The 15708-nt window shown below is 46.5% G+C and overlaps 1 protein-coding gene across 10 annotated transcripts in view; it reads right to left on the minus strand.

Annotated features, from left to right (window-relative positions):
• Positions 1-15708, minus strand: part of PTPRT (protein tyrosine phosphatase receptor type T) — a 925330-nt gene that overhangs the window by 106845 nt on the left and 802777 nt on the right. For all 10 annotated transcript variants that reach the window (XM_053671225.1, XM_053671224.1, XM_053671220.1 and 7 more), the window contains one exon: positions 555-703. In XM_053671225.1, coding sequence (XP_053527200.1) covers positions 555-703 — 149 coding nt within the window. The remainder of the gene's footprint in view (positions 1-554; positions 704-15708) is intronic.

Here is a 15708-nt window from a genome sequence, read left to right on the forward strand (position 1 = left end):
TGCCGCTTGCTACATTGGCTGTAGCTTGGAATTGGCCAAGATTTGGAGGGGCATTGCTTCCAGGTTGATCTGAATATGTTACTCATCAGCCCTGCAGCTTTAGAGAAGTTACTTCTCTGAGCCTCAGATTCTTAAACATCCAATGTGGAGACAGTAATAACCCAGGACTCATCAACTCTACATGGTTTATGTGGAACACTGCTTTGGAAACCCGAAGATACTCAATTCAATATGGCACATTTTTCTCTTTAAGTGCATAACTGTGTCCTCCTCCTCCTTTCCTCCTATTATGAGTTTCAAGCTGTCTGTATTTATGTTGACGAGCCATTAAAATGGTTGCCCCTGTTTTAAGGCAGATTCTTCAATTCTCCTTTTCACCACAGGATGGGTGGCCCCAACTTTTTGCCAGAGAGAATTGTCATCCTGGACCATCCCAGGGAAGCATCCCGACCCCATGCCCTCCAGCCCCTGACCATGGTGTGGGGTCCACAGCAGAGGCACCAGGGTTAAGCCAGACCACAGATGTTCCCATCCCCTGAGTTGGCTCAACTTACTGAATCCATTAACGTCCTGAGAGCTAGAGGAGAACCCTTCATCATTGCGGCCGGTGCTGAGCTTGGTGGAGGGTTTGTCGGTCGAGGCCACAGGCCCCATCTCCCTCTGGGCTCCACTCTGGGTCTCCTTCTGCTTCTTGGCCAGCTTCCTTTGGGACATGTGCAAGGGGAAAAATCACAGTCAGATGCTGCCAGTTGCACACAAGCACTGAGAAGATCAGATTGCTGTCCTTCCCCACCCATCACCCTCAACCCCAAATCAGGTTTGGTCTCCAGAAAGAGTCAAGGTGGGCCCTCCAAGGTCAAGGAGGAATAAACCTAAATCCTCCTAAAACCATTAATGGCTTCAGTTTACTCGGACATATAATATACATCCTGCTTCATCCAGATCTATAGGTGTGTTCTTTAAGCTGAGCTTAGAACAGGAATTCAGTGAGAACTGCACGATGCACCCCTTGCTCTCCTGTTGAAGGGAGGGGGAGGCCAGATGGATCTTCTTGTTCCCATGGCTCTGAATGAGATTTAAATAGAGTCTAGCCTTTCTCAGGGACTGAACTCAGGAAATAGCCCAGGAAACTATGGTAGACTGAAATAGGGTTAGAGGTTGGCAGTCGGTGGGGGTGGAGTTTAGTTAGTCTTGCAGCCCAAAAGGAGAAAAGTGGAAATGGAACCTGATGCCTAGCTTTCCCCACAGGAATAACAGACTCTAAGAACTGGATGGGCATCTATAATAATACTAGTTTGGAGCAGTGTTTTCAAACTCAGATGTAAACTAGAATCATCTGGAGAGCTGAACACACACACACACACACACACACACACACACAGGCCCAGGCTCATGGGGGGTAGGACACTGCCTGGGCCTTTGCCTGTCTATTAAGCTCTCCAGGCCATCCAGACACCGTCCAGTGAAGGTTAAAGTCATTGGTTTTGGCATCAGGCAGACCTGGGTTCACATCCTGCATCTACCGCCTGCCAGGTGCATGACTCAGGGCAAGTTCACCATCTCCTTAAGTTCTGCTCTCCCCCTCTGTACACTGTGGCAAATAACAGGACCAACCTCAAAGGGTCGTGAGAACTACAAGAGACAACGTGTGAGACACACAGAGCATCATCCCGGCACAGAGCGAATGTTCAGCACGTGCTACTCCTGTTTTCACATCCCCACCATTGGGCCAGCTACGTTCCAAAGTCTGAATCACCCTCAGCAGCCCTACTGTGAGACCTCCAGGTTACACTGCATGAGGGAGACTCTGGCACCTCATCAGGGAACTAAAGGGTTAAAAAGTTCTTCACTGTATGGATCTGAAATCTGCTTCCCTCAAGTTTTAACTGATTTGTTTTAGATCTGTCATCAGAGATAAAGAAATATGACTAAGCCTTCTTGCATACGACAGTTCTCAAGTATTTCCAAAAGACAACATGGTTCCCCTGAGCTCTCCCAACATTTATGCATCTAAACATAGTTATTACGTTCCTATGACATGAGAGGCTGCGGGTTACCCATTAAATACACTGAGGCTAAACTCTTCCAGGTCTCTTCTTCCATTTTTCACAGAATGTGGTTTCAGCTTCCCCCTTGGCCAACATGAGAGAGCAGATGCCCCAGGAAGGTCAAAATCAGCACTGTGCAGGGAACACTTCCCCAAAGTCGAGCCCTCCCTATTATGAAATAGAAACTTTCAAGAGGCAATGATCTCCCTGTCAGAAGAGGTATTAAATGAAAGAATGAACCTGGACTTAGAAGTATTTTGGAGGAGTTCATTCAGGATCAGTTCTAGTCTGACAGTGTGATAGTAGCCTCCTTTGCACGGGTCCCTTGATCTTGGTGTAGATTGCACAGAATGACAGATGACACACTTAAATGAGAGTAATTCGAGAAGAGTTTATGTACAGAAGGACTACCCACAAAGGTGAGAAAAGGGCATGTGACCGGAGAGCTGACGAGCACTTGCATGTCCCAAAGGAAAGCAGAAAAAGCAGTAACCAGAACCCAAAAGGAGAGAGCTGTGAAGAGGCCACTTGCATAGAAGTGGCCTTCGCTTAAAGGAGCCAGCCAGTCCTGGGTGACTTCCAAGGAGGAAGCAGAGAGAGCAGTGCCCTGCCTACATCCTCCCCTTGCTCTCTGACCTCCTACAGTGGCTCTCATTGGCTAGACCTGCTGGGAGCCGGTGGCCTGGGGTGGCATAGATCTAGCTGTGAAAGTAGAGAGCAGAGTAGAGAGTCATGCAGAGTGAATCCAGACCCTGGAAATCCACGCCAAGAAGACAAGAAGAGATTTTTACCTCCCTCCTTTGACCACTATGTGTATACAAATGCAGCCTAAAATGGAATTCATCATCATTTATATATTCATTTATTTGCCCCATTGGCCTGGAGAATGCAGGGGACTAAGGCAGGGGGATGCGTCTTTACTTACAGTGCTCTGTCCCCAGGCATACGGTTCCGTGAGTGCCAGGCAGAGAGAAAGACAAGAAATGAAGCACTGGGCCAGCTGCGGCTTTCCTCACCATCCACAGACAGTCAGACAGGGAGGAGGGGGTGCCACGGAGGGAAAAATGAGAAGCTCTGCTACCGCCGATATTACAAAGTTTTATTCTTCATTTATTATCAAAAAGGAATGTGTTTAAAAATGTATATGTGACCTTCTTAATCATAAATTTGAAAAGATATATGGCAGCTCCTTTGCTTCTCTCTGAGCTTTACACATGTTGCCCCAGTAGAAAATACAAGGAAATCTGATAAGAGAGTAAACTTTAAAACTATAAATGAGTATATATTGGAGTCTATGATATTTCCTTGGGGGGCGGAACTCCTAACCAATCTCATTCCATTCAGGGTAAAATAATATGGAGAGAGTTGTCTTCAGCACAAATCACTGCTCCCCAAAGGGAGGATATTAATAAAAAATGGCCTCGCTGCATCTATGAAAAATAGAATTTTACAGAACTGTTTGGGTAGCTCTGACCACCTGGATAAAAATATAAAGAACAGAGCCTCTCCAAGATATATTTAAAAATGCGACAACTAACCAAGTTGTAAAAACTGACCTACAACACCCCTGGACCTTAGCCCATGGCTGACGCAGAATGTTCCTGGTGATGATGGGGCTTTATAATGACTTGAAGATGTGCAGACCGGTGTTTCAGCAACAGGTCACTATGGGACAAAGTGGAAATGGTGGGAATAGAAGAAAAAAACACAAACCGCAGTTTGGGGATAAATCCTTAACAGAATTCAAAATTTTAGTATTGAAAAAATCCTCTCAGTAATAATGAAAAATTATATTCTTCTATATATTGCCATGAGTTTAACTGATTCCCCTGTTTCCAGAAAGGGGAACATCCAAACCAGTGGGAGGGCACTGGAGACCCTCAGGCTGTGCCCCCAAGCTTCAGTTCAGCCTTATCTCTCACACCTGGCTCTTTACAGGAAACGCCAACCACTCATCTCCCTTCTGCAACCATTCCTCAACACTCTTATTTTTTAAAATTTGTTCCCATTCTCCACTGGCCACCTCCCCTTCAAGGCTCAGTGGAAGTCCAAGTTCATATCTTCTTGAGCTTTCCTCTAAACAGATTTGCGGTTTTCTCTGCTTGGTTGACTCTCCATTGAACACACATTTATTGAGCACCTGCATGTGCTGATCTATTAGATGAAAGAAGGTCGCAGCGACAAGTCTGTAGATGTAACCTTGACCTTCATAGAACACAGAGACTAATGGCAAAGACAGGCACTAAACAGATAATGCAGAGGAAATATAAAATCACAGAGGTGTTAACGGCTAAGGAGGAGAAACACATGAAGCTGTGAGAGAGCTAATAGCTGATTTGTGACCTTTCAGGAGATCAAGGAAGGCCTATTGCCACGTTAGCGAAGCACTTGACTGGTCCCAATGCAGTGATTCAACACTCCCACCCGCTGGGGCAAGAACCTCTTGAATGAAGGGCTTTTGACTTCTTGCACCTACTCCAATTTCTTTCTGAGTGTCTGGCACATAGCTGGTGTCAATAAATTTGTTGTCCAAGTTTATATTTAAAACTCTACAATTTGAGGCGTAGAAAGACTGTCGTCCTACTCTTACTGCAAATTACAAGCACTTTAAAAAAAGACACATACAAGGAAAGAGGGAGAAAAATCTGCATTAAATTACTCTGTGACCTGGAATATTTATACCTGTGAATAGTTTTGGCTAACAACTTAGCATTTCCTCCCTGTGGTGGTCATAGGCCTCTTGGATTGCAGGAAGAAGTAAAGGAATATTCACAAAAGTCAGAGGTTTTTCCCCTCAGAGCCCACAGAATAGCCATAGTCATAAAAAAAACCCTCATAAAACAGTCACATGATGTATGGAATAGTCACATCACTTCTGGAATCCTCAGATTCCTGAAGACTCTAGTAGTTGTGACTTCACAAACTTGGAATTTTCTTTTTCTCCTTGTTCTGAGATTCTTGCTAGCTGGGTCGCACAATTTCACCAGCAGGGGGTACCAAAAGCTGATAAAAAGAGAGTATGCACAAGTCTGCATATTCCTCTGCAAGTTCATTTCCAGGGCTAAAGAATGCTCTAAGATACAGCCATCGGAAGTTTACTGCTTCTGACAGGTGGGGACAGCATGACGTGGCTGCAGCTCCTGACATTCTGTCTTCCATCAGACCTCCGCTCTGTAGCTGAGTGAGGGTGAGTGGTGGGCAGGAGCCTGTGATGGCCCATGAGTCCTGGGTTTATTCTGAGCACCACTCTTTATATGGGAGAGCGGCAGGTGGGAAGGCTCAAGGGAGGGACTGCAGGGCTGCGAAGGGATCTGAGGTCACTCTATGGTGGCGGGCGGGGGCTGGAACAAACAGGCATATTTCTCACAGAGAGAGAATACTCAGCCCCAGGGTGCAGAATCAGTGCCAGACCGGCTTGACAAAAAAGAGGCACTTTTAGCAAAGCAGAATAGCAAAGCAGAACTATGTGGGTATCTTTGGAAACACCTAATGCCTAAGTTGTCCTTCCCATTTTTTTCCTTTGGCAAACTTCACCTTGTAAGGCCCAACTCAAATGTCCCCAAGTTTTAGACATCATGTCCCCTTCCCAACATTATTAGTTTCTTCCACTTTGCACTAGTTGTTGGAAAAAATATTTAATGAGCACCTACTTTATACTGGTGACTGTGAGGCAGAAGATGACTAGGCTGTGAAAAGCCAAACGTGACCCTGGCCCTGTTTAGGCTTTTAGAAGTAAGGAGCCCTCCTTCACTGAAGGAATTCAAGTAGAGACCAAGAAACCACCTGGACAAGAGGAACTAGGGAATTCCAGCAACCGGATTCTGCAAGAATCCTGAATCTGTTCTGGGCTGAAAACAGGAGGCCCCAGTCCACTGGGGGAAGAGCCTTGGGGTCCCACCCATGGTGCTTCCCTGGGTGGGAAGAGCCATGAAGCCTCCTGGGGAGACACTGACCAGACACTCTTTCCCTTCCCTGCAGGGCTCTTCTCCTGACCCCCACTCCAACTGCATCTATGGACAGACCAGGAAAACACAAAGATGGAAACCCAGAGGCTGTCTCAGCTCTAGGAGGCGGCCAATAAAACACACAGCTGATACTCTACCCCTGTGAACAGCTGGCGTTTTACTCTCTGAAGCCAGGATGCTGCTGTACTGGCATGACTGGACCGTTAATTAAAATTACACCTCGGACCCAGAAGGAAACTGGGCCATTGCCTCACTGACAGAAGAAACCGAGGCCCAGACTGAGGAGGGGCTTGGCCAGGACACACTGACAGCACCTTGGTGGAGGCCACAGGACCTGTGCCTGCTTTCTGCCTGCCAGCTTAGGACACCTGTTGCAACTTTCCTCCACCTCCCCTTGAGGGATGACATCAAAAATGCAAATTCGGTACACAGGACCCTGTTCCCTTATGAACGTGGAGAAACCCCACTAACACAGATTGACTATGACTGTGGCAGCCACTGGGCTGAACCCCATCAGAGTCAACCGGTAAATGAGGGTGTGGAAGTGTGTGGGGTTTAGAGGAGAATGCGCCACTTTGTCTTATGTCAGGAGGTGGGGTGATGTGGTCGTTAACACACTGGCTCTGGTGCCAGACAGCCTGGAATCCAAGCCTGGCTCCATCTCAGACTAGCTGTGCGAGTTCTTACAAGGGACTCGTCCCTCAGCATGTCATGTGCCTCCTGTCTGTAGAACTCGGGTAACAGCAGTGCTCCCTGGAAGATGGCTGGGGAGATTAAACATCAAGGGACCAGCAAAGTGTTTTCCCCAGTGCAGGGTACATGGAAAGCACTCAATAAGTGCTCTCTGGGATGATCATCTTTTAAATATAGACCATAGCCATGTTAATTTAAATGACCTCATTATGTATGAAACACGAATCCTCTGAAGCAGGGGCCTTGAAGAACGGCTGTTCTCTAAAAACAATCTTCTATGTATTTCTCAACCTCAGCTGCACAAATCATAAGGGGAGCTTTAAAAATTACTGATGAGACTCTAATGTAACTGGTCTAGGGTACAGCCTGGGCACCTGGGTTTGCAGAAGCTCTCTAGGTGGTCCTAAAGGGCCGGCGGGCTTGAGCATCACTGATGGAGCCTAGTGGTCCTCCAGGTGCGGTCTCTGCAGCAGCAGCAGCAGCAGCAACCTCACCTGCAAATGTACTAGAAATGCAATTTCCCTGGCCCCACCCCTGGCCTACTCCAGAAACTCCAGGTGAGTAAGCCTGCCAGGCTTCTGATGTTGAGAACCTGCTCTTCAGCTGGCCTGAACGAGCAGAGTCCTTAGCCTATTTCATCAGTGAATGGGGGACCAGGAGGCAGGAGATCCCAGGGAGTTACCATGGACGTGCCTTGTTACCTCTCTGGGTGTTGCTCTTACTACAGAGGTGAGTTGGCATCTAAGAACCATGGCAAGAACTGATGCTTTTTAGATGACTGTGACTGGCTTTCTTGTGTCTCCCTAACAGATAAGTTGAAGTCTTAACCTCTGTGCATGTGACATTATTTGGAAATAGAGTCTTTACAGATGTAATCCAGTTGAGCTGAGGTCATTAGGATGGGCCCCACTCCGATATGTCTAGTGTCTCTACACGAAGAGGGCGATATGGACAGAGACACACAGGGACAGTGCATGTCATGGCAGAGGTGGAGACTGGAGTGACACAGCCACATGACAGGCAACACCAAGGACGGCCGGCTACCACCAGAAACTAGCAAGAGGCCAAGAAGGATTCTGTACCGAGTCTCAGAGGGGCATGGCCCTGCTGACACCTTGGTCTCGGATATCTGCCCCCAGAACGGTGAGAGAAAGAATTTTGTTCTTTGACACCATCCAGTTCGTGATGCTCTGTTATGGCCGCCCGGGGAAATGACCACAATGACCACGGAACAGTGAATCCTAAATTCATTTCATTTCCCTAATAAACACTTATATAGCGCTTATTCCATGCCAAGTGCTACTCAAGGCTTTTCCAAGCACAGTGTATTGCCTTCTTTAATTCTCCTAATGTCGTTATGAGGTTGAAATAAAATCTCAACTCAGTGAGATCAAAAAGCGAGGCAGAGTGAGTCAAAATAATTCGCCAAAAGTCATCCAGGCTTCAGGAGAGGGAGCTGGGACTCACACTCAGGCAGCCAGGCTGCAGAATGTCCTCTAAGGCTTCTTATTATGTCATGTTCACCCAAGGACCTACACATATCTGTCCTTGTCCCCAGCTTTCTCAGCTGGCTCCCTTCTTTTCCAGGCAAATACATACTCGCACACACACGCACACACATATATAGACACACGAAGCCAGAAAACTCACATCCCCACCCATTTGCATCCTTCAGGCGATGCACACCCTCTGCTCGTTACCTCCACTGGGCACCAGTTCTGGAGCAGAGCTGGTGATACTTCCTTTCCTACCCCCATCACTCTCCCTTGAAGTTTCTCTGTGTGCTTCTATCAGAAGGGCAAAGTTAAAGAAGCAATAGCAGCAGATCTTACCACAATTTGAAAGGCCAAGGGACCTCAGCCACTGCCCCTGTTGCCTCCACCTCTAAGCTGTCTTGCTCTCTGAGTCTCTGCCTCTACCTGCCTGTCTCTGCCCCTGTCTTCTGCCTGTACCTGCCCCTCTGTCTTCTCTGCTGCGATGGGCTCCCCTATACATCACGCCCTTTCCTCTACAGGCAGAGTCAGACCCAGGCTGACAATTTTCTGGAGCTGGCTGGGGAACCAGCACAGGAGACGGTCCCAGACAGATGCAAGGCCCTCCTCCCTCTGGGCCTATGGCCACACTACCCCTTGGACTGGGAAGCCGTGCTCCATGGGAACAGCATGGGCTCTGGAGACAGACTGCCTGAGTTCACAGCTTGGCTCCACCATGCATTAGCTATGTGGCTAATTACGTAGCCTCTTTATAACTCAGTGTCCTCATCTATAAAATAAGAATAATCATAGTGAATTCCCATGGCCATGTGCAGTAGACGGGACTTATAAATATTAAAGTTCTTACAAGAGAATCTGTCACCTGCCCAATAAGCTCTCTCTATATCAGTGTTTGTTGAATAACAGGCAGTGAGAAGGGAATACGTGCCTCCTGGGGAAGGGAGAGCAGAAGTGATGATTCAGACAGTGGGAACTGCCCTGAAAGCTCTCAGGCCACTGAGCCCTGAACCCCTTGTTCCTGGTGCTGCGGATGCACCATGGACTTTGGCTCCTGGTTCTAACCAGCTATGTGATATTATGATGGTGTCTCCATCTCTATGAAATGAACACTCAGTTTCCTCATCTATAGGTTGGTGTTTGGTAAGCCCTGGCTCGAAGAGTTGCTATGGTAATTAGAAAGCACACATGTTAATTTCTCCTGTTTTTGCATCCTAGTCATTGGTCCCTCTTACCACCCTTCATTATAATAACTGACATAATGCACAGATTTGTATCTCCTCTAGCATCTAGATCAGCACTTGGCACAACAGTGTAAAAACTTCAGACATGTGTACCGACGGACTCAGTGAATGAATGACACACGATTCCTGTGCTGTTGCCCTGCCCCATGTTCCAGCCTCCCCACGATTTACACGTGACACTGTGTTTCTGCACTTACTGCCTGCACCTGAACAGGTCCTACTCGTTGGCCTTCCGCTGCAGGCGGTGCACGGCAGTGAGTCTCAGACTTGAGGCAGCACCGGAATCACCGGGAGAGCGTGTTAAAACAGGGACTGTTGGGTTCCACCCTCAGAGTTCCTGATTTGCTGCCTAGGAGGCAGCGCCTGTAAATTTGCATTTCCAAGTTCCTAGGAGATGCTGGGACTAGACTCTGAGAACTACTGGTCTGTGGAATGTCATCTCCCACCCCCTTGGGGGGTGCACACCATTTATCTGCTGCCTTGTCTACATCAGTCACTTGATACTTTATTCCCATCCCCCACCCCAGCCCACTCCTAAAACTGCCAGTGGGCATAATATACCCTTTAATCCAGAATCTCTATCTTCTCAGGAGTTTATTCTAATGTAATACTAATAAAAAGGGAAATATGCATATATTATGTAGATAACACTGGAAAACACAGCTTGAGTATTCCAGGGCCTCCTTGACCTTGGCATATTGACGTTTTGGGTGGGATCATCCTTTGTTGTATGGAGCTGACATGTTCTGCAGAATGGTTGGCAGCATCCTTGACCTCTGCCCCCAGATGCCAGTAGCTCCCCCCACTCCTATTTGTGACAATAAAAAAAAAATCTCTAGACATTGCCAAATGTCCCTGGGTGGGAGTGGGCAGCAGATTGCCCCAGGTTGAGAACCACTGATGAATATAAATATAAATAAACATATATACATATATATATGAATATATGATGAACATTCAGCAGATTCTAGCATGTGTTTGGTACCTTGAACACATCTGTAATCCTCAGAGCAACACTCCAAGGTGGTGACGATTTCTTTTGTTTTTTAGAGGAGAGATAAGGGCCCAGAAGGTTCATCTTAAGCTCATAAAACAGGTAAAGGGACGAGGTGGGATTTGAGCTCTTGTTCTGCAGCTCGCAGAGCCCTGCACCCTCCCTCAGCAGCTCTTCTCATTTTCCTGAAGAGCAAACGATCACTTACAGCCTCATAAATGTCTAACAATAGGGGACCGGATCAGTAAATTATGGTGCGTCCCCCGGATGGAGTATTATGCAGCTATTAAAATGATGGAGTGCTATTAAAAATGAAAACTATGTAGCAACATGGAAAAATGCTAACGGGATTACATTAAGTGAAAAAAAAAACTGAGCAAATAAAAGCTGTGTTTAAAATGTGATTACCACTGTGAGAAAGTATATCTGTGCTGATACATTAGATTGAAGGTATTAAGGATAATTTTCCTTTCTTCTTTGAGATCCATTGTTATCAGAATGTCTTTGTGATCATTATTTTTAAATAGTCGCAGAGTAATGAAATTCAAGGTTTGCCCTAGGTCCTTCTTCTACCTGAATTAGTGGAAATAAAGCTTTTTAAAATCCTTTGCATGCGGCAGGGGTTTAATACACTCTTACTTTACCCCCAGATAACATGATGTGTATATGTTTCTGAACTTGGACATCTCCCCTCGCACTGACCAGCTTCCCCCAAGCATAGTGAGCCGGAAGCAGAGAAGAAAGCGTCTCTGAAGACATCGGTGTGGATCATTGGGGAGCAGGGCTGTTAGGAACTCATGGTCTGTGACCAGCAGACGTGTCTGTCTGTCAGAGGGCACTGAGCAGAGCACCGGTCTCATACATTATGCATGAGGAGTGGCCTGGCACCCTGGCCCTGCCGTGCGGGAGAAGTCGTGCGTGAGGAACATCTGATAAACTGATTGGGATGTCAAAATGTCATTAAGGATAAATTAATGGATGTGTTACTTTGGCTGGAAGAGGCCGTGCCAGCGAGACAACAGGCAGCCGGCGGGCTGTTCCCTAGCCCGAGACAGACGGCGTCTGCAATGGAGATTCACGGTCTTTATGCTACGTGAGGTGCTTTGCAGGCAGAAGAATAAACAGAAATGCTCCAGCACTTAAGCGCCGTAAAAATCACAAGCATGAGATAAATTAATTAGTGTATACTAGGAAGGAGGCTGGCCCGTCTGCACTCTTGGGGGAGGCGAGAATGGATGGCCCTGGGCGAGAGATGACGGGTCTCAACACCAGCCTCCTAAAGAAAGCAATTGCGTTTAATGTGCAATCATAAACTGCAGCTGATGGAAAGATGAGTCGGGTCTGCGTTTGTTTTTTCTTGGATACCATTTCTGTCTACTGCTTCAAGCTCTCTGCGTCTGTAGGTCAAGTGTCTTAGGTGACAGGGGAGACCTGGGATGGCCGCCACTTGCTTCTAAGGCACGGGAGGAAATCATAGTATTTAAATGCAAGGGGCAACTCTTAGGGCAGCCTGACTCCCCCCCCCCCCCCGTGGCATCCTAGATGGGGGTGGTCCAGTCTCCTGGGATGGGGTGCTCACCACCTCACATTCATCTTGTTCTATTGTAAGACAAGCATTGTTATAAAGTTCTTCTTTATGCTGCCCTTGAACCATCCTCCTTGTAACTTAACAACAAAGGTAACAACAAGAATAGCTAATGCTCAGTGAGTATTTGCTAGGTGTCAGACACTGGGATATGGACAAGTTACAAACTTATCATGTATCATCCCCACTGTACAGTGCAGGAAACTAAAGGCTGGAGAGGGTGAGAGATACGCTCAGGACCACATAGCTACAGTAGAACTAAGATCGAAACCTAGGCTTGCTTAAAACCAAGTCTTGGCATTTTAACTGTCACACAGTTCTAAGTTCCATCATCTCCACTCACACAGTAGAGCCTGGCTTTCAAAGCTCTGCAAAATACAAGAAGGCAAGGTGTGGGCATTAATATTTTGAGCCCAAATTGGGCACTTTGCTTAGCACCTGGCCTGGGTTAACTAACATAGTCCATGTGTCATGCAACGGGCCTCTTCCTCTGTCTGAGGCCTCTCTTTTCTTGCCTTATTATTTCTTTCACGTATATATATTTTTAATATAGAAAAATCAGTATCATTTCTATACGTTAACAACAAAAGATCAGAATCTACTTAAAAAGTACCATTTGTACTAGCATGAAAAAAACAAGCATTCAGGTCTAAATGCACCAAACCATGGGTAGGACCTGCATGCAGGAAGCCACAAGAGGATGCTGAAAGAGATCAATGCAGACTCATGCAAAGAAGAGACATACGCTGCACTCTGAGGCCAGAGGACACAACGCTAAGTCATCGATTCTCACTGCACTGATCTACTGATTCATCGCAAGCTGAGTCGAAGCCCAGGAGGGTTTCCTGCAGATATCAACAAGCTGACTTGAAAAATGCCATTGCACATTTATTTGGAAGGCGGGGTGGGGGGAGGTGGGGCAAGGCACCAAACCTCAGCTGTCTGGAAAATAAAAGCTGACACCTGTGGTCGTGTTAAATATCATAATCACCTGGGCACATTTTACTAGCTGTTTACATCGGCTATGGCTGAATTTGAGGGACATCATCTCCATGGTACAAAGCTCTTCCTGAGACACCACAAACAGAAACACCTTCCAGGACAAAAGTTTACTTTGGAAAATTAAAAGTCTGACTCCAGAGGCCTGTTTACAAAACAATCCCAACCCTATTTTCTTTTCAATCTTTTGTTTTTATTTCTCCAATAAAGAGGATAACATTTTCTAAAATTGTAAAATGATGAATTACCTTTGTTCTTGTTTGATTCTTGTCTTAATTTTGCACTGAGTCTATTTATAGGAATAAAGTGGTTAGCATAGAATTTTTCTCTCCCCTGTTATAATCTGGTTAAAACTTCCCAGTAGAGACCAAACTTGAACCTTATTCATCTCATGGTCTGCTTGGTCCCCAAGGGTGCAATCACGGTCATCTTTGTTACCCCATAAAGCAGCCTCCTTCGGCACCCTTATCATGCCCACAGCCCCATCCATGGTAAGAACAGAGCCCCAGTAATTGGCAACTCTCTGTGCTCTGGATCTTTCTTCATACAGCCTGTGCCCGTGTTCGATTTGATGAACCTTTATTCCCTTGCACTGAAAACACTCCCTCATTGGAGTAACTTTCAGATTTCACAAGGTATCTATATGAAAGTACCTGGTAAACTGAAAAACACAAGTATACATAGTACTGTTAAACTTAAAGCACAGTAATAATAACTATGGCGTCTGCAGCACCTACCACATGCATGTCGGACGTAGAGCCAGATGCCAGACACGCATTACATTGTCTCATGTGTCCCTGGCAAACCCTGCAGCAGCCCTCCAAATCTGGTATGACTGTCCCTCCTTCCCAGAGGAAGTGGAAGCTCAGAGAAGTTAGGTGGGAAAGCGGCAGAGTCCAGGATTCAACCCCAAATGCGGTCGGGTCGTCCACACTTTTGTTTACCCCACTCCTGCTTCTAGGTACTAAGTATTGTTTTCCTCACCATTCGGAGCCAAGGTAAAAGCACAGCTTAATACCATTAAGGAGTGGGAGGGGAGGTTACTGAACTATAATTTACTGAGCAAATTGCACCCAGCCTAGAAGGCTGAAAAACCCTGCACGGTATAGAATGGAGGCACCTGCTCTGAACCAGCCATGGATCCCCTGGAAAAACCTCGGACCCCACATTTTCAGGGTAGTGCTGCTGGATAATGCAAAGACAAAAGCACAGTATAAAATCCCTTATCAACCATATTTGAGCATGTGTGTGTGTGTGTTATCAACCATATTTGAGCTTAGATTTTCTTCACAAGAAGAAGTCTCCTTGGGGGTGGATGTCCAAATTATAAACGACATGAGAAAGAAAAAATAAGGTAAAATACAGACTACTTGGCTTTTTTCCGTTGCCAAAAAGCATTGTCGCTATGCTGTTTGAGGGAAGGGGGAGTGGGGAGATGGGTAAAGGTGGATGAAGGAAGGGAGAATGGAGACATGTGTTATAGTGTCAACAATAAATTTAAAACATTCATTATTCGGGGGAAAAAACAAGCCTTCCTAGCTCTCAAGGCTCAATTTGGTTTAGAACATTAATGAAGCCATATTTTTAGTCTTAACAAAAATCAAGTCTCCTATTCCAAACAGGGCAATGACCAGACTAACCTCTCAATTCTTCAACTTAACGTAGGTGATTGTAACATACACACAGATGTCCACCCTCTTAGGATATGCCGCACAGCGGTTCAAAGCCACTGGCGTGAAAAAGTGCTCCAGGAAGCAGCTCAGCCAGTGTTCTTTTATTCTGCTTGAAAGGAGACTTCATAAACAGGGGTGCTGGGCTCCTCGAGGGCCCGTCCATCGTAACGAGGATGCTTACGAACAGCTGTTTCTCGGGAGACTGATCGTGGCTGAGGGGTCTTCAGTCCTCACCGTGCACCAGCCCCGCTATGGGGAGTGGCTGCTATAAGAAGTTAGCTACTACTTAAAAACGAGCCCGGGCATTTTTGCTTGTCATTACCTGGCCTCTACACATTTATGAGCAGCAAAGGAGTTGCCGACTTCAATATTTAAAGGAAGAAAATGGTGCCATCCAATAGCATTCTATCTTCTATGGACACTGCCCTCCACACTCGGGTTCCACTATCATAACCAAGCTGTGTCTGTTTGATGATCCCATGAGACCAAATTCTTAACTGAGGGTTCTGTGGCCAGACCAAGGCCTGGAGCTAATCTTCCATGACCCTGGCCTCAAGCTGTCCCAGACAGGTGATTCTCGATCGGCATTTCTGATCAGAATAACCTGGGGAATGTTGGCATGTCCAGGCATCACTTAAGGCCAGTGCAGTCCATCCTGCAGTCTCTCCTTACAGGCCATGGCTTGTGATTCCCTCTTTATCTGGCTGCTCCCGGCAAACATACAGCAACTCCTCTGAGCGCTGTTCCCAGGAAGGAGGCATGATTCCCACTGGGCCCGGGCAGCACACGGTGGCCCCTTGTGTGTTCTGAGAATCATGTATTTTAAGGTACCTTTTGGCAGCCACATTACAAAAGACCAGCTTGTTGCCCTATCCCATACATTTAGAAATAACCACAGTAGCCTTTCTACCTCTAACCACCACCTTTCTTTGCTATCTGCTGGTCTGCAAAGTCGGACCACCATCTCCATTGTTCTACTCCATTATCTGACAACTTCTTCCCGTCACTCAGTTTGGT

This window comes from Artibeus jamaicensis, unplaced genomic scaffold (genome assembly GCF_021234435.1).
Source record: "Artibeus jamaicensis isolate MK-2021 breed Jamaican fruit bat unplaced genomic scaffold, CSHL_Jam_final contig_685, whole genome shotgun sequence".
Lineage (NCBI taxonomy): Eukaryota > Metazoa > Chordata > Mammalia > Chiroptera > Phyllostomidae > Artibeus > Artibeus jamaicensis.